The sequence below is a fragment of the Marasmius oreades genome, chromosome 7, assembly GCF_018924745.1.
Source record: "Marasmius oreades isolate 03SP1 chromosome 7, whole genome shotgun sequence".
Lineage (NCBI taxonomy): Eukaryota > Fungi > Basidiomycota > Agaricomycetes > Agaricales > Marasmiaceae > Marasmius > Marasmius oreades.
In genome coordinates, this window is record NC_057329.1 from 3,030,269 (window position 1) to 3,047,027 (window position 16,759).

A 16,759-nucleotide genomic window follows, 5' to 3' on the forward strand; every position below is an offset into this window, starting at 1 on the left:
GGCCCCAATCAATATCGACCTGTATATACACCCAATCTAGCAAAATAACGACATAGATACAATTACTGAAGTTTTCCTTGAAAGATCGTTCGACGATAGAAAAATCGGGTGATAACGCTATTGCACCGTATTCAATTACCAAGATTTGGTACAAAATAATTTGTTTTTCTTTGGTTCTGGCAGATTGTACCGTGCGCTGCAGACCTGTACTTGGGTTTGGAGTTTAGTCCTTATTTATCGAGCTACCGATTGATCCAATTTTGCATAGGTAAGTACATCGGCGTTCGAAGATTTACGGTCCCATCCGCAAGTGTCATTAAATGAAACGCGCCCATTAGGCCGTCTGAACCCGCAGTTTTCATTCTGACCCACAGGCGTCCTCATTTGAATCGATACACCTGAGATACTTAATCCCTCGAATGAGCGGGGTAAACAACGCGCCCAACATTGAGCGCTTCGTGCCTACTCGAGAAACAAAAAGAGACAATAAGCACAAAGAAGAAACCTCGAAGCGAGGGGATTTCTCACGTTTTCGAGTAAGAATGGTGTTTGTTCGCTTTGCGTTATACGTGGATCCTGACGAGACAAGGAAGACTTGTCAACAGACGTCTAGGAGCAATGCGAGTTAGAGGTTGCTGTACCTTCGGCCTGGATGTCCTCGAACAGCAACTCGAGCGAGAGAGGTTCATCAGATTCATCTGGACTTTGGTCTGGGCCGAAACAACATGCAGTAAGAACGTGCGCGACAAAAAGCAAGAAAGCAAGATTTCACCTTTCCCTTGATGATTATTATCGTCAGATAGCTTTGATTCGGGCACTGCTGTAGTGTTGGAAATAACAATAAGTACCAGCGATTTGGGCTAGGAGTTGAAAGTTAATATATCTCACGTTCGGAGTCTCTTTGACGAGCATTGACCAGCGGCAATGGTACATTTTCTGGTGCAGGGGGATTTTCGTGATCTTCTGCGACCTATGGAGACGGACAGACGGATCTACTTACCTTCGACAATCTCTTGGAAGCGGTTCTCAGCAGGAATGACTTTGAAGATAGGGAATCGGCGCAAAAACAGTGTGAAATCCGTGGTTCTGGGGTCCAATCTCCTCGCGTTTTGGTAATCGTTCAAGACTTTGTAGATCTTGGTTGGCCAGGAGTCTTGCCGGTAATCGATCTTAAGGGATAGTTTGAAGGGAAGGCCGAGGTATTTGCACGTTTTTGGCGAGAGCGGAGTTTGGCCGGTTGGGTCAAAGGACCAATGATAGGCGGGAAAATGGGAAGGAAGGAAAATCAAGTAGATGGGTGTGGGTAGTAGTTCACGTCTTTGATGTTTGCGTTTGGATTTCTGAAGTGTGCCTGTGAGCTTGAAATGCGGCCAGACAAGCTCTGATGACCACGCGTTAGCCTGAAATCAGCAGTATTTACAAATACTCACTGTAGTTGGAAAGGTCCTCATCCTCGTCCAATGAGATATTGTGAGCGTGAAAAACACTCAGTGCTTGTGAGAGCCATGAATACTGTTCGCTGATAGATTCCAATTCTATCTTGCGCCAGCCATCTATGAGGCGGAATCTAATACTAGATCAGTCAATGACATCATTTGCTTTCGTGGAAGGTTACCTCGTGGCTCCGTCTGCCCTCGTTTGTTCAGTGTCGAGACAACGACAACTTTCCCAAGTCCACCACCGTGCATTCTCGCTGAAAGCAATCGTCGAATTTGTCAAACGTGAAGTGACTTGGGGATGGTTCGTTGCAGGGATATCTTCGACTCGGAGTTTTTCAGCACGACTAGTATAATTAAGCACGCCAAGAAACCAAAGATCCGCTTGCTCGCCAAGACCAGTCAAGTATCGGATGAACACGTCTTGTTTGAGGAACTCTACGTCGGAAGGAACCATGATATCGACGTCTTGATCCTTCCAAAAGCGACAGTTTGGTCCAATTGGTCCACGACAGAATCTTCCCTGAGTAGGGTCCATCCAGAGCTCGTTTCTTGAGCATCCCAAGCTGCTCTATATCACTGATTGATCAACAGCAACTATCAAAACTAAATGTTCCACTCACCCTCAACAACGAAATGTAATATAACGCCACACCTCCTAGTCTACCGTCAAGATGCGCAAGAGGTATGAGTTCTACAGGTACGGCATCAACAAGATATCCATATTACTACGCAACTGACTGAACACGTACCTCCACAGAATATCAACGACGGAACCGATGACTGGTTGTAACCAAAAAGAGGAATGTCCCTAACAAAACATTCAATTCGTTGTATGGAATAACCGAAAGGATTTATAGCTAGTACCTGAGCCAATCTTTCGAACATCGCGAAAAATCCCGCCTCCATTCCTGTGAATGCAGTCGTGAAGTTACCGGTACAGTACAAATCACAACTCTGGACCTTACCCTCGCCGCGTTTCGACCACGGTATGTCTTGACAGTGAACTTACTGTCCCCAAGTCGGCCAGCTATCATGATTTGCGCAATATACACCGCCGCCTCCGTGTCGTCTTTCCCATTCGAACACAACCGCCAAGAATAACACACATCCTTGTTCTTGTATATATCACCACGCTTGATTTCGGTGAACTAGAGTAATGCCATTAAAGTTCCGTTCGACATGTGGTTTTACACAGATGCACACACCTGAGATAGGTCTCGTAGGTCCTCGTTGATTTTCTTCTTCACTCGTGTCTCCACGATGGCTTGATGGATCGTACAGTCGTTGTACTGATCCCTTCCGACGCTTGAGAAGTTGGCATTGCCAATCTTGACTTTAGATGCACCAGTAAAAGCCTCCATCCGTAGGACGCGTTATTCGAGCCTGTCAATGAAGGACGCGCGGCTGTCAGGAACTTGCAAGTGATGGAAGAAATGGAAGATGGTGGTGCTCGCAGACAAAGGGCAGGAAGACTCATGTCTTATTAAGTATGCTGTACGTGTCATATCAGAACAACAGCATATTTCCCCATAACCCTAATCATTGCAGACACAAATAGATTGTGATTGAAGCGAACTAGGGTGTCATCGCTGCGCATAAGCTTGTGAACTGGGGACCAACCATGAGGCCGTAAAGTTGAGATCCTGCGACTGGAGATTGAGCAGAATTAAATAACTGTGCAAAAATGGAAGAAGCAAATGGGAGAAACTTACGTATTCAACAGCAAACCCGAGATGAACGATGATGAGCATCACGGACAATGAGGAACGCGTCTTTGCTAATATGCCAGTGAGAATCCAATCTCTGTCTTTCCTTAGCCCCACTACGCAAGTCAACTTGAGTCATAAAACGTCCCTCCTAACTCGAGATTCAATCATGCTGAAGCAGTGGGTCCGTGGTCACACGAGGGTTGGTCGAGGGTGAAGGCAATTGACCGGAGGGCGACCTCAGCGGTGAGGATACCAGTGGTGGCGAATTTTCACCCCTAACAGCCAGGAGTTTTCGCGAATGTGATGAACGGGAAGGTGAGACTGATATATCAGTGGTGGCAATCAATGAGGTCCGGATCGTCGTCTTCATTATTGATCAGCTCTGGAGGGGAAGATCCGATGCATAGGCGGGGTGGCCGAAGCCGGTGTAGTTTGAAATGGCATACCGTTGATCTCGACGTCTTCAGCATCCAGACCTTTCAGCCAAGATAGTCTACGATCTCCGACATCACTTCGTTCACCTCCTCGTTGCTCCTTCAGGCCGCGCCGTAACGCGTTGGTTATCCTCTATGCAAGTTGAAGGCGACGCTGAGTTTGTCGAAGGACCAGCGGTAGTGGGGGATTACTTTTGAGGCGTAGGTGACACCAGAGGAAAGTGGCTGTAAGTCACAGAGGGTGCATTTCAGTCTCTGGCAGAGGAGGGATTGACTCATCGAGAGAAGGAGAATACGTTGATTTTCTCTGGTGGGTATAGGAAGGCATTGAGAACGTTTTGATTTCCAGCGTAAGCACTTGTAGGCTGTCAGAAGACATGATGAGGATGTGTATAGAGGGCATGTCAATGATGGGGATGTGTATAGAGGAAACGAAAGGAACCACATGACCGCGTCAGCGACGGTGCGAAATCAAAGCGAAGGACGGCGAGCCTGGCAGTGACCCTCATCATGGCTTGACGCTGCGCAGCTGTTTCTACAGTTGGTGTGACAAACGACATACCTTGTCAACATCGCCGAACCTTCGAGACATTTTCGGAGAATGTGTCTGCATGAGTTATCGGTGTCACTGTTATGGCAGTGTAATGGCAACGGCGAGGGCGCATCGGAGTCGGGCTGACAGACATCGTGTTGCTCATCGCCTGCGACGCCCATCGTCATCCGTTCATCAGGAATGCGTAAGGTCCTTCCGATTTTCTTTGTCCATTTCTAGTATTGATCCTGGCACAGAATAGCTAGGCGCAACTCATAGGCTTCATCGACATCCCTCACGGCAACCGAACGTTCACAAGCTTATGCGCAGCGATAACTCCACAATTCGCTTCAGTCACAATCTATTCTGTCTGCAGTACATGCGCCTTTCTGTCCACGACCATCACCTTCTTCCATTCTTCATTGACAGACCTGAATAACGCGTTCTGATGGAGGCTTTTACTGGTGCATCTAAAATCAAGATTAGCAATGCCAACTTCTCAAGCATTGAGATTGGATTCTTGCTGGCATATTAGCAAAGACGCGTTCCTCATTGTCCGTGATGCTCATCATCGTTCATCTCGGGTTTGCTGTTGAATACGTAAGTTTCTCCCATTTGCTTCTTCCATTTTTGCACAGTTATTTAATTCTGCTCAATCTCCAGTCGCAGGATCTCAACTTTACGGCCTCATGGTTGGTCCCCAGTTCACAAGCTTATGCGCAGCGATGACACCCTAGTTCGCTTCAATCACAATCTATTTGTGTCTGCAATGATTAGGGTTATGGGGAAATATGCTGTTGTTCTGATATGACACGTACAGCATACTTAATAAGACATGAGTCTTCCTGCCCTTTGTCTGCGAGCACCACCATCTTCCATTTCTTCCATCACTTGCAAGTTCCTGACAGCCACGCGTCCTTCATTGACAGGCTCGAATAACGCGTCCTACGGATGGAGGCTTTTACTGGTGCATCTAAAGTCAAGATTGGCAATGCCAACTTCTCAAGCGTCGGAAGGGATCAGTACAACGACTGTACGATCCATCAAGCCATCGTGGAGACACGAGTGAAGAAGAAAATCAACGAGGACCTACGAGACCTATCTCAGGTGTGTGCATCTGTGTAAAACCACATGTCGAACGGAACTTTAATGGCATTACTCTAGTTCACCGAAATCAAGCGTGGTGATATATACAAGAACAAGGATGTGTGTTATTCTTGGCGGTTGTGTTCGAATGGGAAAGACGACACGGAGGCGGCGGTGTATATTGCGCAAATCATGATAGCTGGCCGACTTGGGGACAGTAAGTTCACTGTCAAGACATACCGTGGTCGAAACGCGGCGAGGGTAAGGTCCAGAGTTGTGATTTGTACTGTACCGGTAACTTCACGACTGCATTCACAGGAATGGAGGCGGGATTTTTCGCGATGTTCGAAAGATTGGCTCAGGTACTAGCTATAAATCCTTTCGATTATTCCCTATAATGAATTGAATGTTTTGTTAGGGACATTCCTCTTTTTGGTTACAACCAGTCATCGGTTCCGTCGTTGATATTCTGTGGAGGTATGTTTCAGTCAGTCGCGTAATATTACTGATACCTTGTTGACGCCGTACCTATAGAACTCATACCTCTTGCGCATATTGACGGTAGGCTAGGGGGCGCAGAGTTGTATTACATTTCGTTGTTGAGGGTGAGTGAACCATCATGTAGCCTTGATAGTTACTGTTGATCAATTAGTGATATAGAATAGCTTGGGATGCCCAAGAAACGAGCTGTGGATGGATCCTACTCAAGGCAGATTTTGTCGGGGACCAATAGGACCCGAATGTCGCTTTTGGAAGGATGAAGACATCGACGTCGTGGTTCCTTCCGACGTAGACTTCCTCAAACAAGACGTGTTCATCCGATACTTGATTAGCGCCGGCAAGAATGCCGATCTGTGGTTTCTTGGCGTGCTTAATTATACTAGTCGTACTGAAAAACACCAATTCGGAGATATCTCTGGAATTCACCACCCACAAGTTACTTCACGTTTGACAAACTCGACGATTGCTTTCAGCGAGAACGCACGGTGGTGGATTTGGGCAGGTTGTCGTAGTCTTGATACTGAGCACACGGGGGCAGACGGATCAACAAGGTAATCCTCCAAACTGAAACAACCGGCCTTCATTGACTGATCTATTATTAGGTTCCGCCTCAAAAATGATTGGCGCAAGATCGATTTAGAATCTATCAGCGAACAGTTTTCATGGCTCTCACAAGCATTGAGCATTTTTCACGCTCACAACATCACATTGAATGAAGACCTTTCCAACTATAGTGAGTATTTGTAACCACTTCTGATTTTCAGGCTAACGCGTGGTCATTAGGGCTTGTCTGGCCACATTTCAAGCTCACAGGCACACTTCAGAAATCCAAACGCAAGCATCAAAGACGTGAACTACTACCCACACCCATCTACTTGATTTTCCTTTCTTCCCCCTTTCCCGCCTATCATTGGTCCTTTGACCCAACTGGCCAAACTCCGCTCTCGCCAGAATTATGCAAATACCTCGGCCTTCCGTTCAAACTATCCCTTAAGATCGAATACCGTCATAACTCCTGGCCAACCAAGATCTACAAACTCTTGAACAATTACCAAAACGCGAGGAGATTTGACCCTAGAACTACGGATTTCACACTATCTTTGCGCCGATTCCCTATCTTCAAAGTCATTCCTGCTGAGAACCGCTTCCAAGAGATTGTTGAAGGTAAGTAGAACTATCTGCCCAGCGCCATCGACGATATTACTACTTTATGAACAGAACATCATGAAAATTCTCCTGAATCGGAAAATGTACCATTGCCGACGGTCGATGATCGTCAAGGAGACTCGGAACGTGAGTTATACTCACTTCCAACTCGTGGTCCATGTCACTGGAACTTATCGTCAACAATATAGCAGTTCCCGAACCGAAGTTAGCTGGCGATAATCAGGAGAAATTTGAAGGTGAACAAATTAATGGTTTCTTGCTTTCGTCCGCACTCGTACTTAACTACGCGTCATTTCGGCCAGACCAAAGCCCGGAAGAATCAGAAGAACCTTTCTTGCTCGAGTTGCTGTTCGAGGACATTCAGGCCGAAGGTACAGAAGCCTTCAGTTCATGGTTGCTTCTAGATGTCTATTGACAAGTCTTTCCTGTGTCGTCAGGATCCACGAATAACGCAAAGAGAGCAAATGCCGTGTTCACTCAAAAATGTGAGAACTGCCCTCGATTCGACGTTTTCCTCCCTGTGCTTATTCTCTTTCTTCGAGCAGGCACGAAGCGCTCAATACTGGGCGCGTTATTAACCCCGTTCATTCGAGGAATGAAGTATCTCAATTGTAGCGATTCGAATGGTTGCGCCTAGTCTGTTGAGCGGTCGGAAAGAAGGAAGCACAGTTTTGTTTAATAACACCTGACCATCTACATTGGCTGCCATGTGGGTATGTAGATAGGATAGAAAACAAGGGCTTTCCCTTCCATGGAGCAATGCCTTCACGCTTGTGCCGGTACTTTACAACGGCATCAAACCTATTGGCAGCCGGAGATTGGCGTTCTTCTCCCGTTATCTTTAGGCCGCGATATCTCCCTCAAGCAGTGTCGAGGCAATAAAGATGATATTCTGTCTGTCGTGATATATCTACAGCATTCAAACATGGGCCTTCCGCCGCCCTTCATCCTCTACGACTACCACCTTCCCATTCTTTCTCCGTCTGACACCTCTCCAGCACGTTTCCACCCCTCAATACACTCGAAATCGTTCTACAATGGAGGTTTTTACCGGTGCATCTAAAGTCAAGATCGGCAACAGCAACTTCTCGAATGTCGGAAAAAATCAGTACAACTACAACTACTACAACAACATCGTGCAGACTCGAGGGAAGAAAAGGAAGGTTAGCAGAGATCTACCAGAACTTTCCGAGGTACGCATCAGTTCCAATTCTGTATGGAAACTGGTTGTTCATGTCATGCTCTCAGTACACCGAAATCAAGCGGGGCGATATATACAAGAGCAAGGACGGTGTCTGTTATTCATGGAATCTGTGTTCAAATGGGAAGGACGACACGGAAATGGCGGTCTATACTGCAGAGCTCAACATCACTGGGCCCTTTGGACAGAAGAAATTCACTGTGAAGACGTATCGGGGGCGAAATGCGATGAAGGTAGGTGTGGAGGGCTGGTCTGTCTGCGATACTTTCATGATGATTTGCCAGGAATGGAGGCGCGATTCTTCGCGATGTTCAAAGGACTGGCTCAGGTATGCTTAGGAATCCTTTCGGTTGTGCCACATGAACCATTTTGGTAGGGATGTTCCACTTTTTGGGTACGACAGGTCGTCGGTTCCTTCACTGATATTCTGTGGAGGTATATTCATTTGCCGAATTCTGAACTCTCAATGACAATGCACTTTCAGAGCTCGTACCTGTTGCACATATCGAAGGTGGACTGGGAGCGGTGGGGTTGTTCTACATTCAATTACTGAAAGTGAGTGGACAATGTAGCCTTGATAGTTACTCCTGACCAATAAATGATGTAGACTAGCTTGGGATGTTCTAGGAACGAGCTGTGGATGGATCCTACGCAGGGAAGATTTTATCGTGGACCAATTGGGCCAAAGTGTCGCATTTGGAGGGAAGAAGACTTTGAGGTCACAATTCCTTCAGACATGGATTTCCTGAAAGAAGATGTCGTCATTCGATATCTCGCTAGCAAGGAAGAGGATCTGGTGCTTCTTTTCATGCTTGCTTACAGTGGTCATTCTGAAATACTTCACGATATCCCAATCTGCCGCACCCGCGTCATTTCCGGTTTGACGAACTCAGCGATTGCTTCCTCCGAGAATGTACGGTGGTGGAGTTGGACAGATTGTTTTGGAAAAAGGCAAATGATGCCAGATGGAGCAACAAGGTAAGGCAAACCTCTGTCGAATTCACCTTCATTGACTGATCCATTTTAGGTTCCCTCTCAGAGATGATCGGCGCACGATGGAAGTAGTCTCTGTTGACGAATCGGTCCCTTGGCTCACACAAGCGTCAAGCGTTTTTCACGCCCACAACGTCTCGATGGATGAAAACCTTTCCAACTATAGTGAGTATTCCTTGAACACTGCCGATTCCACTCTAACTCGATCAGAGCTCGCCTACCCTTTCGTCAGGCTCACAGGCTCAATTCAGAGATCCAAACGCAAACGTCAACGACGCCAATCACTCGACACACCGATTTATTTCATTCTCCGTCCTTCGTCAAATGCTGTCTATCATTGGTCGTTCGACCCAACCGGCCAAACTCCGCTCTCGCCAGACATGTGCAAGTACCTTGGCCTTCCCTTCAAGCTCTTCCTCGAAGTGGCTCCATGCCAAGAATCCTGGCCAACCAAGATCTACAAAGCCGTTCGTGACTACCAAATCGTGAGGGGATTTGACCCTGCAAGCACCGATTTCGCACAATCTTTGGGTTACTCTGTATATGATGTCGTTCCTGCCGAGAACTGCTTCCAGGGGATAGTTGAAGGTAAGTTGACTAGCTATGGAGTCCGCTCTCTATTGATGGATTATCATGATATGAACAGAACAGCCCGAAATTCCCGCTGAATCGGACGACGTACCATTTTTGCCGATGGTCAAAGATGACTTGGAACGTGAGCTAAACTCCCTTCCAACTTCTCGTAGTCCACCAATACACTGGTATCTATTGTCGCCAATGCAGAGTTTCTCGGCTCGAATGCTCATACTGATCCCGTAGAAGGTGAACGAATCATCTTCCTTCCTTTGGCGCTTGCACTTACCTGCACGTCGTTTCTCCCAGATCCCGAAGAACTAGATGACTCTTTCTTGCTCGTTTCGCTCTTCTATGAGACCGAAGGTAAACCTCCGATTTAAAGACTCCTAGACGTCCGTTCATTTCTGTTTCTTTTGCGTCCAGGATCCTTAGACACGTCGCCGAGTGACGCTAGTAGTCCCGCGCAAACAGCACATTCAGAGTACACTCAACAAGGTGAGCATGTTCTCCTCAGTGTTACCTGCTATGATTTACATTTCTGAGTGCATTGTTTACAAGGAGGCATGGTACCTTCGCTACTGGGCGCACTCTTTGGTTCGTTCACATGGGAAGCGGTAGAGGGTTCGGGTATTTCAGCAGCAGCCATGTAAATGCCAACGGCCGCGCGATGAGACGAGACTACCTGTTTTGTTGTATGAGTTGATAGGAATAACACAATTGAATGGCTGCGCCGGGCGAATGTGGATACATGCATTGAGTGGATAGCATAATATACACGGTAGGCCACCCAATGATGATAGTCGATACCCATGGCTCCAAGTGCCTATAATTATACGGTAGCGCGGACGAAGTCTTAGGCACATATTTGAATCTAGAAAAAGGACTTGTCAGTTGACGCAAAATCTGAGATCAACAACTAGATGGGTAGAAGGATGAAGCTTACAGGAGACCCAACCTTCAAACTCTGATCGATACCTGCACATGCTTCCTGTGTACAATCTAAGAGCGCCACTAAAATGTCTCTTCCAGAGGTTGCCGCCGTCTATTACTGATTCGCAACTCCCTCGATACAACCGCCAATTCTGCGCCGGTTTCTAGCGGTCGTCGAAAACGTTAGGAACCACTTGAATTTCGATAGGGCCAACTTCCGGATGTGAGGGGAAAGTCGACAGTGAGAGTGACACCCGATTGTATGAGCTGGTGGATCGGCTGTAGGTGGACGGAGACGGTCGACGACGCCTAAGGTTAACGATTTGGATATTGGTAGTGACAGCGTATTCGCTCTGCTTCATTAATGAGAAAGAGGTCAGTTGATGAATGGGAGAGAACATCGGTAACGTTCTTGACAATGGAAGGTTTTGAGGCTTGAAAGCCGCTGCTATTCTTGGATCATTTCCTATAGTTCGACCTTTCTCTTGGCTGATCGTCTCGGAAGAGCTGCGTTCACCCTGATGGATACTGGGATCGAGAGAGGACGCGTCCGCTGACAAACACATCTGCCCTTTGTTGCCCGTGTAGTTGGTCTATTTGAGCTAACACACTGAAGCTCACACTGTAAGTTCCTCTCATCAATTGGTAGGAACTATTGAAATGTTTATTTTCTCAGAGTCACGGCCGGTAGATCATGCATCATCAATTCCACTTCGGCAACACGACCTCTGTTGGTGTCCACCATTTTGCCCTCGGTTCCGGGTCTTTTTGCCTTGATCGCTTTTCGACTCAGCATGTTGAGGCATGTTCAACAGCTCAGGCTACTCGAGTCTGGGTGCTTGCTGCTTTCGTCCACTGAGCAGTATGGATTACCACATACAAAACGACAAACTCCTGACCGGTTGAACATTCTTTACGCAGTTCACCAATGATCAGAACACAGTGAGGTTCCATCCACGAGCCCGACCGCAAAAATCCGCCGGAATTGTACGAGGGGGGCGCGAACACACCAGGGACATTAGATACAGGCTACGGGAGACGATGTTCAGGTTCGGGGCCCTCAACTGCACTTATGACTCACCTCCGGTAGCACGCTCTTCGTGATGGGCAACAAGACCTCCGACTCCGGTGGCAATGAATACCTGGACGTGTATGTGGTTGGATTCACTGTCGATTTGGATTGGTCAATATCCTCAAATATCCCCTTTTCTTCTTCTTTTCAGCCATGACATTTAGCATTCTGGAGGCGACGGCAGGTGTCAAGGAGAAGCAGAGTAATACTGTACGGATTTGGTCAAAGCTGAAGGTGCATCGGCTTTTTGCCTTCCTTCTAATGTTGGTGCTGAACTTCCAACCCAGCGAACACGTAAAACGCTTCTAAACACAAAGGGTCCAACAAATGCCCTTCTCAATCTTTCGCTCCAAACGTCCTCTTTCTCCAGGCTACGACTCGAGGCTGTTCTGCTGTTCGACGAACTTTTTCAGTGTACGATACGTTTCTCAAGAACAAGCCTTCTCGATCTCGGTAATGCGACTCAGACGGCCAGTGCGAGCTCCAACAAATTGCCAAGCTCTTGTCATATGGAAACGGGTCGCGACGCTGTTATTCCTTAACATAACAAAGCCTCTGCTATATCAGCTATATCCGTTGCCAGGAATTGGGATAGTAGATTCCAGTGGAGGCGTCGGGGGCTCCCCCGAGTTCACCTTGGCTTTAACATCTTGGTCTGAGCGGAAGGCGATGAAGGTTCGGAGGGAGGGAGTGCATGGAAATAGAAGCAGATAAAGATAAGAGGAAGCTGCAGTCGGAGTAAACATGGCAGTGGGAGGGAAAACCGGAAGTTCTGGGGGAAAACAAAGATGCCCGTTATGGTTTTCGTCGAGGTATGCGCATAACCACCATGCACTGCAACATTTAACGAAGATTCCCGGCGGAATTATCATTAGAGGTGAAGAATCTGAGCTTCTGACTTCGAATCGCATATACTCCAAGACGTCGCAGTAACACTACTCATATGGACATCCGACACCCGGCTAATGCACCACGCCTATATACCTCTTCTACGGTGCAACAGCACTATCGCCCAACTCTACTACAGTTGCTCAGCAATCTACAGGCTCAAAGAGAACCTTATCATCGTATCTATGTTATACACCTCCAAGTATACACATGTACGTAGGTCTCGAATTACTTTTCCTTCATTGAGCATTTTCACCCAACGCTTGTATCAGGACTTTACAACGACTTCTAACAATTGGCAGTGGTCATTTCGAAAACTGCATTGACGTTCTTCCCCCTTGTTCCTGGGCCGCAATATCCCCTCAAGGGAATTTCTGCCTGTCATGTACAGCATTCGAAAATGTGCCTTCCCGCTCTTCATATTCTGCCACTAGTATCACATTCCACTCCACGTTCGTTTTCCAACTCTATCCCTCAATGACAGACTCAGATCGTTCTACGATGGAGGTCTTGACCGGTGCATCTAGAGTCAAAATTGGCAACGCCGCCTTCTCGAGCGTCGGAAGGGACCAGAACAACTATTACACGACCCATAATAACCTCGTTCAGACGCGAGGCAAGAAGAGGTTACCAGAACTTTCCGAGGTACGCATCTGTGTGATTCCGTATGTGCAATTGGTTGCTCATGGCATGCTCTCAGTTCACCGAAATCAAGCGGGGCGACATCTACAGGAGCAAGGACGGAGTCTGTTATTCGTGGCGGCTGTGTTCAAATGGGAAGGACGACACGGAAATGGCGGTCTATACCGCAGAGGTCAACGTCACTGGATCCTTTGGACAGAAAAAGTTCACTGTAAAGACATATCGGGGGCGAAATGCGATGAAGGTAGGCGTGGAGGGTTGGTCTGTCCCTGAAAAATACATCATGATTGGATTCGATAGGAATGGAGGCGCGATTTTTCGCGATGTTCAAAGGATTGGCTCAGGTATGTCACGAATTCTTTCAATTGTGCCGCGCGAACCGTTTTGGTAGGGATGTTCCACTTTTTGGTTATAACAAGTCAGCGGTTCCTTCGTTGATATTCTGCGGAGGTATGTATTCATTCACAGAATCATGAACTCTCGTTGACAATACACTTTCAGAACTCGTACCTGTTGCCCATATTGAAGGTGGACTAGGATGGGGGGGCCTATACTATATTGAGTTACTGAGGGTGAGCAGTCAATATCAATATTGCCTTGATAGTTAATATCGACCAGTCAATGATCTATAGCACAGCTTGGGATGTTCCCGAAACGAGTTGTGGATGGATCCTATGCAGGGACGCTTCTATCGTGGACCAATTGGGCCAGGGTGTCGCGATTGGTTGGATGAAGACATCAATGTCATAGTTCCTTCTGACGTGGAATTCCTTAATGAAAATGTGGTCGTCCGATACCTGTCAAGCAAACAACATGATCGGGGGTATCTTGCTATGCTTAGTTATACTGGTTATTTTGAAGAACTTGACGATATCCCAACGAATCGTACTCAAGTCATTTCAGGTGTGACAAACTCAACAATCGCTTTCCTCGAGAATGTACGGTGGCGGAGTTGGGAAGGTTGTCTTGGCACAAGGCGAGTGATGCCAGATGGAGCAACAAGGTAATTTTCCAAAAAACAAACGACCTTCTTCGACTGATTTACTTTTGTAGGTTCCGTCTCAGAGACGATCGGCGGATACAAGTACACTCTGTCAGCGAAACAGTCCCTTGGCTCTCACAAGTAATGAGTGTCTTTCACGTTCACAATGTCTCATTGGACGAGGATCTTTCCAGCTACAGTAACGTATTTTCTGAATACCGCCAATTTCAGGCTACTTAACTCCGTCAGAGCTCGTCGTCCCTTATTTCGAGCTCTCAGGCACACTTCAGAAATCCAAACGCAAACGACAACGACGCCAACAGCTCCATATACCCATTTATTTCATTCTCCGTCGTTCCTCTCACCTCCTCTATCATTGGTCGTTTGACCCAACTGGCCAAACACCGCTCTCGCGAGATATGTGCTCGTACCTTGGGCTTCCCTTCAGGCTCTCCCTCCGAGTGACTCACTGTCAAGATTCCTGGCCAACCAAGGTCTACAAAGCCATTTGTGACTACCAAATCATGAGGGGATTTGACCCTAAAAGCACGGATTTTGCACAATCTCGTGGTTACCCTATATTTGATGTCGTTCCTGCCGAGAACCGCTTCCAGGAGATAGTTGAAGGTAAATCAAACAGTATCTTCAGATCGAGCATCATCACTCATGCAAACTTTTCTCAAATAGAACACGAAATTCTCACCGAATTGGAAGCCTTACTACCGCCAAAGCTCAATCACTTCCAAGAAAGTTCAGAATGTGAACTACTTACTTTGTAACCTGGCTACTCGTTCTTATTTTACCGCGGTTCTAGACACAATCAGTTACGACGACCACGTAGAAGGTGAATGAATTTTTCTCCCTTCCTTTCATGCTCGTACTTACCTGCACGTCGTTTTCGCCCAGACCCAAGTCCCGGAGAATCAGATGATTCTTTTGCCCTTCATTCACTGTTCAATGAGACCGAAGGTAAACCGCCGATTTAAAGACTGTTAGACATCCATTCATTTCTTTATATTTTGTATCCAGGACCCTCAAGCATATCGAGTGACGCTAATCTCGTGCAAACATCGAATTCAGAGTACACTCAACAAGGTGGGCATTTTCTGGTCGACGTCGTTTTCCATGGTATAACATACTAAGTGCTACGTTTTTTAGGCACGATGCATTCGATACTGCACCTATTTTTTGCCCCGTTCACATGGGAAGCTATCGAAGGCTCGGATATTTCAGCGGCAGCAATTTAAATGCCAACGCCATCTCAGAGAATGGTAGTATCAACCACTGTACATTCATAAACGTGATTTTCGTTGTATTACCTGACAGGAATAATAACATTTGAACACCCCGTCGCGCGAAGGCAAAAATGAAAATTGACATATGCAGGTAAGAATGGGCCGGTAACTGTAACAGCGACATACAGGATATATTAATTGGAGAACCTCACCTCCAAAACACTACAAAGCCATCAGTCAAGGGTCGAAAAGGCGGTAAAACGGCGTACGCAATGCTCTGCAATCTAAATGAGAATAGATCATATCCCTTGTGAGGATGATCGTATGGAAACGGCCGCATCCAAGTTCACCAGGCGGAGGAAGAGGAAAAAGAGGTTATAATTGAACTCGGATTCTTCGCAGCGCTTCCCTAGAGTAGACGGAGAGTTGTCGAATATGGTAACGAGGTTGATTTGACTTTACTGACAGTTTGTGGCCATTGAGGTTATCAATTTGGGCACGAGAAGTGGATCCGTGGCACCAACTCGAACCAATAACAGGTGTTTCCGTGAATGCGATTGACAGGGAGGTGAGATTGGGACTGATGTTGGTATCGACATCTTCATTGTTGATCAGCTATGAAGGAAAGTTTGTGTCAAGGGAGGTGGCGAATTAGGCGTATTTTGTTTATATTCCCGACGCCGTTCATCTCGACATCTCTAACATCCGAACCAGAAATCACGACCATGGCCCTCAGCAAAAAATGTCTCCGGCTCATCCAACACCTCTTTGCTCCTTACGATTCCATCGTTTGATCAGGCCGCAACGTTGGTCATCCTCTGCGCGAGTTGGATGCGAGGCTGAGTTCGCGGAAGATCCGACGGTTATTGGGGTGTAGTTGACGCCAGAGGAAGGCGCTGAGTTAGACTGTAGAAAGATGACGGTATCGAAAGTGGGGTTCACGGAGGCGTTCATGACTTCCGCTCAAATTAGTCTCTCGCTCTCACCAATTGTCCCAATGCCACTCCAACAAAAATATCTTCTTTAAAACATCAGATTCGGCGATGTTAACAGGAATCAAGATACGTCGTTTCTTCCCAGAACTCACCGATAACAACAGTATAAATCATGATGATCTGAAGGGTTATGCTGCCACCGTCCTTCCTTTTATAAGTATTATCGTAGCTGACGCGGTCATGTGATACCGGTAGTGTGCGTGACATGTTGTGGCATCTCAATTTCGCAAGGTAGGCCTGTGTAGCGAGTAGTTCGCCCCGTTTCTGACTCAGAAACTTTGCGTCCATATCTATTATTCACAAGAAAGAACAACCACAAGGCCTAGGCCTGGGCAAGTGGGAGACCCTTTGTTTCCGAGTTTGGCTACGTGAGTCTG

General features: G+C 46.9%; 3 protein-coding genes across 3 annotated transcripts; 1 reads left to right on the plus strand and 2 right to left on the minus strand.

The window, feature by feature from the left end:
* Positions 1 to 193: 193 nt before the first annotated feature.
* Positions 194 to 4,220, minus strand: E1B28_011720 (uncharacterized protein). Its single transcript, XM_043160805.1, has 15 exons — positions 4,145 to 4,220; positions 3,152 to 3,947; positions 2,645 to 3,088; positions 2,405 to 2,587; positions 2,304 to 2,347; positions 2,189 to 2,247; positions 2,060 to 2,130; positions 1,616 to 2,007; positions 1,431 to 1,567; positions 1,001 to 1,381; positions 889 to 936; positions 773 to 820; positions 642 to 710; positions 529 to 576; positions 194 to 462 (listed from the first exon to the last, which is right to left on the minus strand). Exons 3-15 carry the CDS (start codon positions 2,798 to 2,800, stop codon positions 359 to 361), a joined length of 1,740 nt encoding a protein of 579 aa, XP_043006578.1. The 5' UTR covers positions 2,801 to 3,088; positions 3,152 to 3,947; positions 4,145 to 4,220; the 3' UTR covers positions 194 to 358.
* Positions 4,221 to 11,702: 7,482 nt separating this feature from the next.
* On the plus strand, positions 11,703 to 12,182 carry E1B28_011721 (uncharacterized protein; the record flags this gene model as incomplete). Its single annotated transcript, XM_043156775.1, has 3 exons — positions 11,703 to 11,718; positions 11,792 to 11,874; positions 11,928 to 12,182. The coding sequence occupies 3 exons, from the start codon at positions 11,703 to 11,705 to the stop codon at positions 12,180 to 12,182; spliced, it is 354 nt and encodes a 117-aa protein (XP_043006579.1).
* A 3,321-nt stretch (positions 12,183 to 15,503) lies between these two features.
* E1B28_011722 (uncharacterized protein) lies at positions 15,504 to 16,520 on the minus strand. Its single transcript, XM_043156776.1, has 3 exons — positions 16,475 to 16,520; positions 15,657 to 16,408; positions 15,504 to 15,609 (listed from the first exon to the last, which is right to left on the minus strand). The coding sequence occupies exon 2, from the start codon at positions 16,339 to 16,341 to the stop codon at positions 16,141 to 16,143; it is 201 nt and encodes a 66-aa protein (XP_043006580.1). The 5' UTR covers positions 16,342 to 16,408; positions 16,475 to 16,520; the 3' UTR covers positions 15,504 to 15,609; positions 15,657 to 16,140.
* Between the last annotated feature and the right edge of the window lie 239 nt (positions 16,521 to 16,759).

Bases quoted from the DNA above. Each gene is read 5' to 3' on its own strand.
- E1B28_011720 (XM_043160805.1), bottom strand. From the start codon at position 2,800: ATGGAGGCTTTTACTGGTGCATCTAAAGTCAAGATTGGCAATGCCAAC. The intron at 711-772 runs GTGAAATCTTGC...GTTTCGGCCCAG, and splicing joins TAATAATCATCAAGGGAAAG to ACCAAAGTCCAGATGAATCT. The intron at 577-641 runs GTACAGCAACCT...TTGTCTCGTCAG, and splicing joins CGAGGACATCCAGGCCGAAG to GATCCACGTATAACGCAAAG.
- E1B28_011722 (XM_043156776.1), bottom strand. From the start codon at position 16,341: ATGAACGCCTCCGTGAACCCCACTTTCGATACCGTCATCTTTCTACAG.